Genomic DNA, 16,143 nt, shown 5'->3' on the forward strand with positions numbered 1-16,143 from the left:
TACAGAGTTTATGGAGGCCGTTACCATGTAATTGTGTACATTGGCAACACAGTAATTAGCCTCCCGAGTACGTGGCACAAGGGATGTACACTGAATGAGAACATTAAAGTCCTTGGACATTTGACACTTACAAGAGTTATCTCCTTCAGAAGAATCTGCAAGTTCACTACTGCACTGACCTTCATACCTAAACTCTGGAAGAAAGCCACACTTGTTACTTGACTATCAAGACCTAAACACACACATTATCATTAGGCCTATACCATACATCTGCTCAGCTAACAAAGTTTCAGACTTTTAAAGCACACCCTCTACATGGCAAGCGGTGATACTATATTCCTCATGTACGCACACGGACGCTTATTTTGAAAACTTTTCTAGGTTAGATACACTTAGGGTTGTCTGCCCATTTTCTCACTGATGGCTTATCCTCTGGAGTAGTTGGTGGATGGTGGTCTGTTGCTTAAGACCCCCACATCTATTAGCCTATCGTCCGCTCGCTGTCCAGTAGAGCTGGCTGGACGTGGTCATAACCTGACCGGCTTCACACCCATTGAAATCAATGGGAATGCCACACCACTATGGCACTTCCCGCTTCTCTGCTGGTCAGGGATGTCACAACCAGTTCTGACCAGGAGAGGAGCAGGAAGTGCTGTAGCAGTGCGGCTCTCGCATTGATTCAAATGGAAGTGAAACCAGTGATGATACTTCTTCCTCTGTCAGCTTCTGACAACGTCCGGACCGCTGCAATGGATAGTGGACAAGCAGATCTGTTGATGGACGGGGGGTCCCGAGCGGCTGAACTCTCATACATCAACTACTAATGACCCATCCAGAGGATAGGTCATCAGTGAAAAAATGGGGAGACAATCTAACAATTAAAATGTCTTGGAAAAACATTAAAAAACTTAAGAGGGTGGAGAGGAAGAGAAAAAATAATCAATTCTTCTATTGTTTTTGCCCATAGCATCCAATTACAGAACAGCTTTCATTTTCAAGAACAGAATACAAAAAGTAAAGCGGTCCTGAGCTTGGTTACTAATGGCCAGAAACACAGTTATTTATTTATGACAATGGACATAAATTTGCTCCAATAACTACAGGGCACAGAGAAGAGTCAGAGTGTTGGTCATGTGACCTGGAGAAGCAAAGTGCAGAATACACACATCCTAGAGGGTATGAGCTAAAGAACTGGGTTCTTCACAGCAGGAGTCACTGATACTTTGATGGTCTTCCCAAAGGAAAAAAAAACGACGGAGTGATTCTTTAATATAAGTGCTGCTGTTAGCAGTGAGAATTATAAAAACAGAGCAGGGCAGAAAATAGTAAAACAGACTATAACTTTCCCACGGGCTGCTGGGAAAGTTATGAGAAAGATAGCAACTTCACTATTACCAACATACAAGAGGAGTGTCAGGTGCCTCGGAAGTTGAAGCATGCTTTAAAAGCTGTAACCATGCTGCGAGCATTACTTACCGAGCATCTGCTCCAAAACGGCTTCCTCGTGAGGAGGAATAAGAAGCGAATCTACAGGGATAATATATCTTTCTGCATTCTCCTGAAAATACAAGAAAAAAAAAATCATTTTTCAAACTTTTATGGCTAAAACAGTATGTGTGGAGAATTGTCCAGAGGAGAAACCCTTCTAACCAGTGGAGATCAGACCGTATACGGCATAAAGTAGGTATGAATGCAGATTCTAGGTTTCCAGCAGATTAAGTTGTATCCCATTCTGCTAATTAATACAGTGAAGGGTCCAATGTGCACTCCGCTGTTTACTACTTCACTGACCTGAATAGCAGCTACAATCAGCTGCCTATGGATTGAAGGAAGGGGAGCAGAAAACTATTCAACGCATTGGACTAGAGCTACACCTAGTCTTTGTGTAGTGAAGGTGCTATTAGAGTGTTTTTGTAATATGTTCCAAACGCATCAAAAAGTAGCTATCATCATTAAAGGGGTTGTCCCGCGGCAGCAAGTGGGGTGAAGCACTTCTGTATGGCCATATTAATGCACTTTGTAATGCACGCCGGAGTGGCCCCTTCAGCGCAAGCGCGTCTAATCCAGGGAGAAGGCAGCTTTGGTCGGCGCCATGGAGACGGGGACGCCAGCACCGGAGGGGGTAAGTGTATAACTTCTGTATGGCCAATATTTAATGCACAATGTATATTACAAAGTGCATTAATATGGCCATACAGAAGTGTATAACCCCACTTGCCTTGCGGGACAACCCCTTTAACTTAAAACACAGGTGCGTTTTCAAAAACGTGTGCAAACTTACTTGTGGCTTTGATAAGTTTTTAGACTCATTGCAAAAAATGCTGGGTGTAATGGCAGACTTAGACTTGTAGTGTGAACGCAAGCAGGGGATAGGCGCTGCTCAAAAATGGCTGAGACACACAATGTCAGACTAAATTTAACATATCAATTGATCCTTATTTGCTAACACATGCAGGCAATGGTTTCAATCCCGGAATGGTCGTCTTCCTCAGACATGCCTGACTAACCCTATCCTCTCGACTTCATTTCATGAGGGGCCCATACACTGGCCATGACTATACGGCAGTAGCAGATGGAAGGGAAAATCAAATAGTGTATTATGAAGTTGTGCCTCTGGTTAAGTCCTGCACCACATGCATTAATAACTGGAAGCACCCTGTATTGGTGAAGATGTACATTCAGCAGGTGAAGGAAATGATCACATTTATGTTCTATTGCTTGAAGTATGGCTAAACTTTGGAGAACTACATAGAAACTGTTTACATATTAAGCGTACCTGGTTTCTTTCTCTCTCCAGGCTCCAGAAGGTTCTGCCCTGCGGTTGAATATCTTGGGCAGCGGAGGGCTCGAGCTCAAGACACTCTTCCACAACGGCTTTCAAAGCGCTGAATTTTTCTTCATTTGCAATCATCAATAACTGGGTAAGAGACGCATCTAGGAAAATGAACGGCAAATCAGTTCAAACTGAATGAAGGAGCGCAATTCAACGTACAGTAGTCTAAAGCAATATTATTTATGCTATATGTATAATGGCCTGTAAGCACGGCACCGCAAAGAATAGCTGCATCCTGTATTATCTGCATGTGAAGTAATCCAAATCACCATATTTATCAGACTAGAAAACACACTTTTTTTTTTTTAAAGCAAGAAGTAAACTTGCTAAGAAGTCCCTGCAACTTATATACCGTATATACTCAAGTATTAGCCGAGTTAATAAGTTTCATTACAAAACACTGGTAAAATGTATCGACTCAAGTATATACTAGGTAAAAAAAAAAAAAAAAAGACGCAATACTTACCTCCCAGCCTGCGTCTGTGTCCCCGGGGCGATGGTCTCCCTGGCGGTGTGGCAAGCTGCTTGAGAATTCTCCCCACTGTCATCTTCCTGCTCAGCTTTGAATTCCCCCGCCGTCAGCGCTGTGATTGGATCAAGCGCCAGCCAATCACAGCCGGCGCTCGATAAACCAATCACAGCCATTCAGTGATGTCATTCACTGAATAGCTGTAAATGATCGAGCACTGGCTGTGATTGGCTGGCCCTCAATCCAATCACAGTGCTTAGTTACACAGCGCTGACGGCAGGGGAATTCAAAGCTGAGCAGGGAGATGACAGCGGGGAGAAGGCTTAAGCAGCTTGCCGCACCGCTGGGGAGACCATCGCGCCGGGGACACAGACGCCGGCTGGGAGGCGAGTATTGTGGTTTTTTTACCTCACCCGAGTATAAGTCGATGGGGGCTTTTTCAGCACAAAAAAATGTAATGAAAAACTTGGCTTATACTTGAGTATATACGGTGGTTCTGCACCGAAATTACTCTATATAAACTAAGTCCCCTTTACACCTCACCAATCAGTGCTGCCTCTCTCTAGGTCATTATACACCTCCACAGCTAGTGTCTTACTGCCCAAAGTCACCGGCTTACTCTAATGGCAATCTGCTCATTAAAACACCTTTTTGGTGGATGGCATCTCACTAGCAACCTGTAATAAAGCATCCTCTGGAACTTTCTCCCCCTCCAGATGCCTTCCGCTGCTTTCTCCATGCCTTACCTGGTCCTCCTCCCTGGACTCAGTATCTGCAGCTCAGAAAAATCCTGCCCCAACGTGTTACTGCCCAGGCGCAAGTAGATGACCAGAGGAGCTACTATTTCAGAAGGCTACACTGTAGATAAACCTCCTGCCTTGATATACCCAGAAGTGACTCCATAACATACAGATCATTTTATAGGCAGGACAAGCCCCCGACTCCCCCCTGTGCTGCTGTGCAACTCACCATACTACTCTAACTCCCCCCCGATGTGTGCTGTTCCCAAGAAGCCCATCATTAACCCACTGCCTGACATAAATCTCCAATTCCCACAGAACACTTTAGCGACATTAACCCCTCCACTTCCTTAGATCGCCAAGTTTAATTAGTATGACATTTTTTTCCTATATTCTGTTTAAATCTTGAGTGCGTCCCATAGTCAGGTGTGCTTAATATCCAAAATACAGGAATTTGATAATTCAGCAATCTGTCTTTTATAATGTTTACTGTAATTAAGAATGCACTGTTAAATCCATGTAACCAATATAATTAGGTTTTTAATAAAAGCATGAACTACAATAAGCAGAGTAACGTTAACAATGGATACATGAAATATTAGTTTATCAGCTAGAGAGATCTACAAATACAAATATATCATATACCATATTCACATTACATGAGGCCAATAACAGCTGTTTTACTAAAGCATTTGCCTGTCGTATAAAAAAAACTGAGTTTTCATCTAATGCCAAATTGTTAAAATTATATTTAGCCGTGTGTTAATCATCTCTCATGGGCTGAGCTCCCATTTCGGCATTTTTTAGGTATTCTTTTTGCTACAAAACGAGTTTAATATTTTACTTTAAAGCGTACTTGCCGTTTCAGATTACGTAATTGTGTGTGGGCATGAGGGAGAGAACTACTTCTGGCCATTATGAGACATATAAGGAATGTAACACCAGTTTTCCCCTCTGCTATCTCCAACTCTCAGTTTTCCCCATAAACTGCACACAGAACGTAGAGGAGATCCTGCTCCCCGAGATCTCTGTAGCACAACCTCATTATACCGCAGTACTAAGCAGTGTAGTTGTGAATCCGACCAATATTATACATTAGAATTTACAATCTGAGGTAAAGATGTAAGAAAAGCTTAATACAAGTTTATAGTTTGACATAAAAACAGACTTTTAGCAATCTTATACCACAATCAAAGAATTAGCTTTTAGAAATACTAATATCAAGGAAACGCGTGAGTAATTAAAAAATGAAGTAAAAAGCTGGACTAAAGTTAGGGTTACGTTGTGACTTGGGCACTACATATCCCAATAAAAGTGGTCATATTAGGACTAGCAAGCTGCCACAACCTGCTGGAAGCCCTGCAAGTCTGGACATCTGGTGGCTGGAACGCAGAATTAGGATAGTGACAAATTTGGCGATGCAACACGTGTCCAGCCAATGTCGCTGTGTAGCCCTTGACTAAAACAATGAGAGTGCCCAAAGGACACTATTAAAAATGGCCATCTTAAAAAGCAACAAAAGTATATGTCAAAGGAAGAAGAAATCACTATTGTTTTTTAGAAAAGTAAATGAGAAATGGTATGATGCCTCTGTCAATGTGCAACATGACTATGAATATACAGACAGCTGTTTCAGGGTTCTTGTCCCTCAGCAGTGTTGATGATAGATCTCGTTGGCTGGGTGAGAAGCCTTGTGGCGGGTGAGAGGTGGGGTGTGTGTGTCCGGTAATAGATTTGGCCATTTCTTCATCCTTCCGCAAAAAAGGAGGAAAAAATTGCCAAATCAATGAAAAGGAGATTCCCGATTTCTAATCAGTGGTGGAAATGGGGGGACAAAGTGTGTGTGAAAATAAAAAAAACGCACATTCAGCTCTATGCGTAGATTTTTTTTCTTTTGAAGGATTATTTTTATATCAAAAAAATACAGCAGTTATTTTTAACTGTTTTTTTTTTTTTAAATATGTTTCTTAAATATTCTAAACAATTTTTATAAAACTTGAAACATGCAATCGTGTTACCACTTGTACAATACACTTCAATATGTCTGTCATGTTAACCCATAGACACTCAGTGAGAACGTTGCAGAGGGAGGACCAATAGGGTGACAGAGGGGTCCACCTTTGCCGAATAACTTAAGATGCCATGACCAACAATGACTGTGGCAACTAAGTGGTTAAATAGCTCAGATTGTAACCATTGCCGGCATGTTCAAGTTGTTTAACAGAGCTGAAACTATGCCATACACCAGCTGACAGCTAAGGGTGTCTATGTACGATACGCCCGCTGTCATGAAGGGGTTAAAGGATAAACAGTTGTTGTTAATGGAGTGTATTCTGAACAGAGACTAATTAGAAGTAGTGTAACACCAGCTTTTGTCCCAGGCCCTATTATTTTATTAGGTTTGTAGGTGACACAGGAGAAGGGTTAACAGGTAAGGTTTGTCTATTGATTACACGATGTGTGCAGTGGGTGCGCCTGGTGGGGTCCGTAACATGGAGAATGATTCAGCTTTACTGGATAAATAATAAATGATCCTCAAACTATATAAATAGATTAGAAAATATAACTTATATTAGTACTAAATAGGTGAAAACATTAAAGCTAAAATGGCAAGGAGACAATCATGATGACTGCCAAACTGAGATCGGGCACACACTCCACCAGATCGGATTATCCATGCAAAAGGCCTGCAGTAGATTCCGGCTGTGAGCCCGGCCGCTAACCCTGTGTATGGCCGCTTAGGCTCACAGGCAGTCATGCGCAGCACAGTTTTTGTTTATCTTGTTTGTATTTCCCAGGCCTTCACTTAATTGCGCATGTGCTGCGGGTCAAATGGCCTCCATCAACATCAATGGAGACCGGCCGTTCGGATTCTGCGGCAAAATAGAGCCCGATGTGATTTATCTTCTGCTCTCAGAATACACAATTTGTATCCGCGAGGGTAAAGGAAAAATTGAAACTACATGCCTTTCAATGCCTGCGTTTTGCAGTAGAAAGTCCGCGCGAAGGTCTACCGCAGAGCCTGCAATTAAAGTCCGCCCATGTGAGACCTCACCTATGGGTCATAAATGATAAATAATCACCAAACAAAAAGTAATTTGCCACCAGCAAACAATGGCCCCTCTATGCAACATGCAGAAGTACTTCAGTTACAACTCACCCCAAACAGGGATCATACCTAATAATACATGGTAAATACTAACAGTGCATACAGACCCCCAATGCACGTTTCGACTTACTGCTTTCTCGAGGGGCTGGTGGGAACTACCTTTTGTTTGGCGATTTATAATTTGTAACCCTTAGGCCGGGTGCACACGGTGCTGATTTCCAGCAGAACGCCCGCCTCCAAACCGGCACCATTTGCTGTGGGTTTTATAGCGGGTTTCATCGTGAATACCTGTGCGGATACACCCCCTCATTGAGAGACGACGATGCAATTGCTATGCCACAGATCTGAATTTCGCGCCACATGTCAATTTCCGCACATGTTTTGTGCGGATTATTTCCACAGCTTGTAGACGAGATTTTGAAAATCCCATCCACTTTGCTGCTACTGTAAATGCTGCAGAATTTCCGTGCAGAGGGCCCAGCAGAAATCCCATGGCAATTTTGCTCCGTGTGAGCCCACCTTAGTTTTGTACTAATAAGAGTTATATTTTATAATATATTTATATCTTTTGAGGTTCTTTTTTTTTTTTATTTTACTGACTCAATGGTCAAAACAATAGAAACTGTCTAATAAAAAAGCATGCCTGGGATACGTATATCAACCGAAAATAATTAGTCATACCAGGTGGTCTTATTCTCCCATCAATACTCCCGATTTCTAAGGCTGGGGTCACACGGGACCGAAATCCAGCAGAAATCTGGCGTAATGACTGCACGGAAATACCGCAAGATTTCCGCAGGTGATATGCAGCTTCAAAACCCGCAGCCTTTCGCCTACATTTCGCTGTGGCCATCTCTCCCCATAGAGAAGCCGCCACGGAAATGCTGAAAGAATAGACATGCCGCGTCTTTGAATTCCACGCGACCCGTCAATTTCAGGGTGGCTCGGCCGCAGCAGGTGGAAGGGGTTATTGCAAATCTCGTCCACTTTGCTGGTTAATCCTGGGATAAAAAGCCGCTGGTGGAATTTCAGTGCAGAAAGTCTGCACGGGAATTCCGCGGCTACTGCGCCCCGTGTGACCCCAGCCTAATATGTAACCATTTCACAAGATTATGCACATATCGAGAACTGTGTGTGGAAACGCTGCAGGATGGTACTGACCAGATAAGTTCATGTCAGATGACGTCTCATTTATTTCAAGTTCCTTTATGTAGTTCCTGAAACAAAATGTATAAGTACATCAAACAACTAGACTTACCATAATAATACAGTTAACCCTTAAGGTTGTAGCCTAGTATAGACCTAAAGATGCTATAATTGGGGGGGGGATTTTCATCTCCACTTTCCGAAAGCCATAACCTTTTTATTTTTCCACTGACATGGCCGCATGAAAGCTTGTATGTTTTGTGGCGAACGGACATATTTATTGGAACCATATAGGGGTACTTGTCATGTGCTGTATAACCTTTATTCATTTTATTGGTTTGGTACTATGACAATACCAACATTTTTAGTTTCCCCCCCATGTTTGCACACTAAAGAAGCTTTTTGCTTAGAAATATGTATTTTTTATAGTTTGCATTACTGCATGGATGGAGCTGTGTAAGGGTTTGCGTAACTGTAGGTTTTATAGGTACCATCTTTATTGAGTTTTTTGGGAGGGAAAAATGAAGAAAAAAACAACAAAACATTTTAGCTCTTTTTTTTTTTTTTTTTTTTTTTGGATGTTAGCCATGCAGGATAAAACGTGTGTTCAATTAATTGTACTGGTCGTTATGGATGTGACAATACCAAGAGTGTCTCTTTTTAAAGCCTAACCCTTTCCAATCCACTGTCGGACGTCTGAAGACATTATGATTTAAGGCTGTACAGCTCCGATGTTGGAAGACATCCGTCGGGGTTCTCTTACTGTATATTGCCAGCCTCTCTGCTGTCGGAGCCTATCCAACGTGTCACCTCATGCAGTACTGGCTTTAGCCAGCAGATAGCGCCATTGTATAACAGCAGAAAAAGAGTAAGCCCCCTAGGAAAACCAGGATACAAATTGGATTGGAAAGGGTTAAACAACAAACAAAAAAGGTTGACTGCGATTATATCCAGATTGAGGAAGTAAAATGAAAAATGTAACTTACTGCCACAATTCTTTGATCTTCTTCCTCACTCCTGCCTCCATGTTACTGAAAGAACGCATCATATAATTATTACTTTTCAGAATAAATTGAGACCTCATTTGCATACCTTGACACACAGGTGAGGCTCACTAGAAGACTAATCCATGGCAATAATGTTATAGCAAATACATTTGTAGCATACTGCTATGGTAGATCTTCTGTGGGTAACCAGTGAAGCGGGGTCTGACTGATGTTACCCCCATTGGGTCTTAGACTTAGGCGGCAGTAGGAAAGCCCTGTACCACTCAATCTAGTGTAAGCCGCAGTCTTGGATGCAACTACTTGGAAATAGCAAAGAGGAGCCGAAAGCAAATGCAGCTGCCCAGCACTATGCTAGTAACCAATGGTGGTCACTGCAGTCGGACCCTTGCTGATGGGATACTGGTGGGATATCCTAGCAATAGGCTACCAATGTCTTTGATGAGGAAAGCCGCCGAATTAGGCATAGTAAGACTAATTTCTTACCAGTTAAGAAGGTCAACTTCTTCTGTCTGCATGGGCAGCAAGCTCATATGCTCAACATTTAGGTAAAATTCACACCTGCTCTAAAAAGGAAAAAACAGATGGCAAAACACGAATTATAAAAATGCATAGTAAGGTGCTGCGTACAAAGTAGCAGAATGATTCATGTAGGTGATGCATATATTCAAACACATACATATCTTTAACTCTGAAAACGCACCCCAATCATTTCAATGGGCAAAGCATCACATTTTAAAAAACGCAGAAACGCATGAAAATAGAACAGACAGCGCTTGAAAACTGCAGCGCTTCTTCGCGCATATCTGAGAAGCCCCATTGAAATCAATGATAGGGTTTGAAAGCGTTTGGCGCCGCGCTGAAAACGCAGAGTTAAACACTTGTAAAAACACGTGTTGTTTCTGAGATCTGCTTGACATCTGGGTTGCATGGAGTTTGCCAACCGCTGACCTGGTATCAGGCCAGGAAGACCGTTCTTCAGTCCACAGTTCTGCTTTTTTTGTATTTGCCTCAACAGCATTTTTGATCACCCCACAAGTTCTCTATGGGACTGAGGTCAGGCGATTGGACCGGCTACTCCATTACTTCAAACCTGTTCTTATAGAACCAAGATATTGTTCGCTCATTGTTGCTTTGACACACCCATTTCAAGGGCATTTCTTCTTCGGTGTAGGGCAGCATGATCTCCTCAGGTATTTTGATATTTTCAAACTGATCCATGATCCCTCGTATGTGATAAATAGGCCAACACCGCGGTGTGAGAGACATCCCCATGTCATGATTTTTGCACCACGTTTCCTGTCTTCACGGTGTGCTGTGGCCTCAGTCAAGTGCTGGGGGGAGGTCTGTCATACCGTCTGCGGCCACTAGACCTAAAAAAAAAGCAACTTTGCTTTCAACAGTCCATAAAATGATGGATCATTTCTCCTTCAGCCAGTCAATGTTTTCCTTTTGCAAATTTTAACCTATTCAGGGCGTCTTTTTTTTTTCCACAAAAGGTCTTTGCGGTGAGTTCTTGCTGGTAACTCGGCTTCACTTAGTCCTCTTCTGATGGTAGCAGTACTCGCTGGTAAGCTCAGATCTCCTTTCGTCTTTCTGGAGGTGATCATTGGCTGAGTCTTTGCCATCATGGCTATTCTTCCATCCATTCGAACAGTAGTTCCCTATTTCTTTCGCGTCCTTCAGGGTCGGTTTGTCACTTCAAGGCATTTGAGATTATTTTAGCTAAGCTTCTCTATAGGTTTTCCCCTCCCCAATCCACTTTTTAATCTAAGTACGTGCTTCATCAGAACATGTCTGGTACGACTCATTTTCACCAGTATTTTAGAAGGAAATGCACTATGACCTCCATGTGCAACATTTGCTGCCCTTCTGCCTAAAGTAAATGCCAAAATTAACCAGTTATCCCATAGAATTAATGACTTCACCATTTTAACTCCTCACTGCTATTTTTTGAAAACTCCCCTTTCAATTAATGATTCAATTACAGAATGAGCGGCACGGGCTTATTGTTGGGTCTGTTTTTTTTCTACTAATCTTCTACACTTACAAGTAAATTACTTATGTACAAATATCAGTTTTCTAAAAACAGTGAAGTGCAGTCTTATTCGCTGGCTTTGTGGAATACAGAAGTATGCATCATTTGTTAAGGCCCATTTAGACACAATGATAATTGCTCAAAAGATGTCGCTCAAGCAACTTTTGAGCGATCATCGTCGTGTCATTTACAGCACAAGATGATCACTCAAGATGAGCGATCACCTTGTGCTGCCAGTGGAGGATGCAGAAGACAAGCGGGGTGTTTCCGCTTGCCTTCTGCATCCAGCTCTTTCCCCGCTCCAAGTGCTGGCTGTTATACAGCCGAGCGCTGGGAGCGGAGGATGCAGAAGACAAGCGGGGTGTCCCCGCTTACCTTCTGCATACAGCTGTTCTCCGGTCCGAGCGCCCGGCTGTTATACAGCTCAGAGCGGAGGATGTAGAAGACAAGCAGGGTGTCCCCGCTTGTCTTCTGTATCCAGATGTTTTCTGCACGGAGAGCCCGGCTGTTATACAGCCGAGCGCTCCGTGCCAGGTATGGAGAACACAGCTGGACCGCTCTATTCTTCATACTCAGTCTGTTATCAGGGAGCGGGATACAGCTGAAACAATAGTATCAGCTGTATCCCGCTGTGAATCCCTGATAAGGCTCATAGTTGTCTTTCAGCACACAGAAAGACAACGATGAGGACGGCTTAACAGAAACTGCACGATGTCAGTGCAGTTACACGCAATGATTATCGCTGAAAAGATGGCTTTTGAGCGAATTTTCAGCGATAATTGTTGTGTCTAAATGGGCCTTTAAGAAGTAAAATCTCATTAGTCTGTCAGGGCAACAAAAACAATCTATGCAAATGGGTGATGGTACAATGCCTCTAAGTACTGTCTATGTGAAAGCAGCTTCCCTATAAGTCAATATGTGACCTTTTAACAGGCCTTGTTACATGACTGGGAATGTAAGCCAAAACGAATTTCCTATAGCAGCAATGATGGGCTTAGAAGTCACCTCACGCCTACTAGGCAGTTACCATTAGGAAAAAGTGTACCCTCCCCGACCCACATCATAGACTTGTCACCAAGCCTGCCAGAAACCTACTGTACACGGACAGTGGGCAAAACCTCCAAACAGCCTGCCTGTACAGGTTCATTTTTTCCATCCGCAGGAAACTTGGGTTTTGGCCTATTTTCCCAGTCACGTTACAAGACACTGACTGATATGAGCGTTCAACCAACAGCTTTGGAAAACGTACCTTAACAACTCACTTACCAGATCCTTAACTGCAGTGAAACACACATAGAATTTTTTTAAAATGACGATCTTGTTCTTGATATCCGCTAACTTGAAGTATGTACTTTCACTAAAAAGAGAAACATAATGATTGAGAGGTTAGTCATTTAGGACCTACAGCAAAAAATAGAACATGCTGCACGTGTAATATACGCAGTTCGTGTGAGCGGCAACATGGTCCCCTATGCGATATTGGTACAGTGTATTACGCGCGCAAAACCTGCATTCATAATATGCAACTACTATACGCTCGTGTGAGGCAGCCCTCATCAAGACCATTAGTTGCTTCATTTTTTAAATTCATTTTTAACTTTAGAGAATGTGTCCCCCCCACCCGCCCGCCTCCTCAGAGATTGATGGGTTGCTGTGTGAGCAGGGGAAGCCGATCTATGAACTTTGACTTGATCATAAGACAGCTTAGAAGATCGAGCCATCAGACAGCCAGTCTTTGCTACTGAACAACATTCTGCAGCCTGCTGTATATTGTACTATGGCACATAAGGGTTGCAGAAAGCAAATGTTTGAAAATTTTCAACCCAAATGAAAAAATATTTTTAGCTAAAACGGTGTGCATTTCATTGAAAAAAAAAATGTTCCAGAAGTGTCTCTAACTAGAGATGAGCGAGCGTACTCGGTTCGGGCGTTTTTGGACCCGAGCACCGCTTTTTCCGAGTAACTGACTACTCGGACGAAAAGATTCGGGGGGGGGGGGGGGGGGGCGGAGCTCTCTCACTCTCCCCCCCCTCTGCAACCCCCCCCGAATCTTTTCGTTTGAGTAGTCATTTACTCGGAAAAAGCGGTGCTCGGGTCCAAAACCACCCGAACCGAGTACGTTCGCTCATCTCTAACCTTTCAGAGTGTTCTGATATACTTAGTGTTTTTTATGAAACTTGGAGAATGGCTTTTACAGCCCCTTTCACGAGTTGCACCCGGGTGTCAGCTGGACAAGGGTAGGACAGGTTTTCAGCCCCTGAATGTAATAAAAGAACAGAAGGGATTTTAACTGTTTTATTGACTGTTAAACTTGATTTCTTTTTTTAAAGTCCCACTAGAGCAGTGTCCCCAACTCCAGCCCTCAGGGACCACCAACAGGTCATGTTTTCAGGATTTCCTCAGTGTTGCACAGGTGATGTAATTATTGTCGGTGCCTCAGACATCGCCACAGGTGTTCTTACCGTAGGATATCCTGAAAACATGACCTGTTGGGGGTCCCTGAGGACTGGAGTTGGGGACCCCTGCACTATAGGACGTGAACATGTGATTGCATGTACAATATACTGCACTACTTCTGTATTGTAGTATATTGTACCTGTTATTATTATTAGGCATCAATACATGTCTGGCCTAGGAACCCGAACTCTCACGAGGTTTTGGACTCCTTCTGTACCCCTCTTCCCTCAGGTCCTATGAAGTACATGTATGTGTCACAGGCTTAATCTAAACAATGAAAAACATGTCCATAAAAGTCTTATGTCCAATATCTCATTCTTTATCCCACATGGTGAATAGCATAAACATGCCAGAATTGCTATTTTTTGGTCACTGAACAAAAGGTGATGAAAAATTCCATGCGTACCCCAAAATAGTACCAATAAAAACCACAGATTGTCCAGAAAAAAAATAAACCCTCCCACGGCTGGTTCACGGCTGCATATATTCCTCAGCGGGTGGATTGGATCCACTTTACTGCTGCTGTAAATGCTGCGGACCTTTTGCAGGAGGCTCACCCTGTGAGGCCGTACTGTAGAAGAGGTAAACAACAATAGTGTGAACATCCAAACCTTTCTAGCATCTCCTGCGCCTCCTTGGTGATGACTGCTTTGATGTAGTACTTCCGATCAGAAACATTGATGACAGCTTCTGTATATGGGAGGTCTTCTGTATTGACTGGCATCCTCAAAAACTAACAGAGAATACATTAAGATACAACTAAAGGAATACAGGAATGTGGGCAATGAATAGGATAATAATGTTCTACATGCATTAGTATATAGAAGTCTATGTACTTCAACCAAGTCATCCAGAAGTTTACAGAATGGACACATGTTAAAGACACTTCACAGTTGCTGAAATTCTTGTCTGGGGCTGCACCTAAACTTTTACTAATTTAGGTAATTAAGGGAGATGAAATAAATCCTCCACAGCGCCACCTATTGGAAGGCAGCATTCCTTCAGGCCAAAGTCAGACTTTTTATACAAGCCTTGTAACAAAGACTGAGAATTAAAAGCAAAGCCAGACTCCATGTACAGGTGGCTGTTTCGGGGTATTTGCCCTTCATCAATGCACAGTAGGAGTCTGGCTTTGCTAGTGAGAAGCCTGGGATAGGGGTTAGAAACGCTATCTTTTCTCCTTAGGGAGAGCACCTAGACGGTGAGTGAGGAGACTCAAATGGCCATGTACGCTCCTCTGGGTAATATGCAAATAAGGGAATTCCCAGTTATTGTTACAAGGCTTGTATAAAAAGTCTGATTTTGGCCGGAAGGAATGCTGCCTTTCAATAGGTGGCACTGTAGAGGTTTTATTCCATCTCCCTTATTTGCATATTACCCAGAGGAGCGTGCATGGCCATTTGTAAAAAGTCATCTCCTTGTCATTTCAGCAGTCATCTCCTTGTCATCACAGGCAGGATCACATTGAAAGGTAACACCTATATATAAATAATACAGGATCCACCATTCGCATAAGGTGATATTACACAACTCACCTCCTCCCCCTCCCTGCATAACTACCTTTGCAGACTTTACAGAGCGTGCGCAGAACACGATCTCATATAAGCAATGGAGTTCTGCCCATTGTGTAAATGGCCCAAGAGGCTGCGGTAAAGCATATCTCTGAGTGATGTGAAGTGGAGCTCAAGCAGGATGGCCTATTCATGTACAGGCAATAAATTACAATCAGAAAGCAGATTAGAAATCTGGAATATGTTTTTATTATCTAGTTTTAATTAGTAAAAGAATATTAGGTGGTAGATTCCCTTTTAAAAAAAAAAAGGTCTTTACAAAACAGGTGATCACAAGTCAGAAAGAGAAGGGGTCTTTTAAAGAGGACCATTGTGCAGAGACTAGAATGTAACTGCAAAGCCAGCAGAAAAATAAATCGGGTGTTCTGGGGACGTTTCATTGTATTCGTTCCAAATAGATTTTAGAATAAACCACTTGTTAACGCCCGACATAGTATTACTGGTGTAGACTAGGGCTCGGCCATTTGGCCCCGAGGCCCCGTGTTGTGCAGGACAAGATGTACTTATGGAACTACTTTGGGAAACAAATCGTGGCATGTCCTATCTTTGGGCATTCCCTCACATCGTCCATTGTTTTCAATGGGGTTGGCTCAGTATCGCCTCCCATCCGCGGGGGCATCGCATGTTGGCGAGCGCGGAGTTTCACAGCCGGATATCAGACTCGCCCATGTGAAATTAGCCTTAACAAACTGTATTTGCATCGCTGCAGTCTGAGAGCCGTAAGATTTTTATATTTCCGTCAAGGCGCCGTGTGAGGCTTTTTGTAGGATGAGTCG

The 16,143-nt window shown here is 42.9% G+C and overlaps 1 protein-coding gene across 4 annotated transcripts in view; it reads right to left on the reverse strand.

Moving 5' to 3' along the window:
- Positions 1 to 16,143, reverse strand: part of ACD (ACD shelterin complex subunit and telomerase recruitment factor) — a 35,507-nt gene that overhangs the window by 14,823 nt on the left and 4,541 nt on the right. For 3 of the 4 annotated variants that reach the window (XM_066579278.1, XM_066579277.1, XM_066579279.1), the window contains exons 3-10: positions 14,408 to 14,529; positions 12,606 to 12,696; positions 9,788 to 9,867; positions 9,284 to 9,328; positions 8,313 to 8,368; positions 2,777 to 2,934; positions 1,477 to 1,558; positions 132 to 194 (exon numbers count right to left, since the gene is read on the reverse strand). In XM_066579278.1, coding sequence (XP_066435375.1) covers positions 132 to 194; positions 1,477 to 1,558; positions 2,777 to 2,934; positions 8,313 to 8,368; positions 9,284 to 9,328; positions 9,788 to 9,867; positions 12,606 to 12,696; positions 14,408 to 14,529 — 697 coding nt within the window. The remainder of the gene's footprint in view (positions 1 to 131; positions 195 to 1,476; positions 1,559 to 2,776; positions 2,935 to 8,312; positions 8,369 to 9,283; positions 9,329 to 9,787; positions 9,868 to 12,605; positions 12,697 to 14,407; positions 14,530 to 16,143) is intronic. The other variant, XM_066579280.1, reaches the window with a different exon arrangement.

The sequence above is a fragment of the Eleutherodactylus coqui genome, chromosome 9 (assembly GCF_035609145.1).
Source record: "Eleutherodactylus coqui strain aEleCoq1 chromosome 9, aEleCoq1.hap1, whole genome shotgun sequence".
Classification (NCBI taxonomy): Eukaryota; Metazoa; Chordata; class Amphibia; order Anura; family Eleutherodactylidae; genus Eleutherodactylus; species Eleutherodactylus coqui.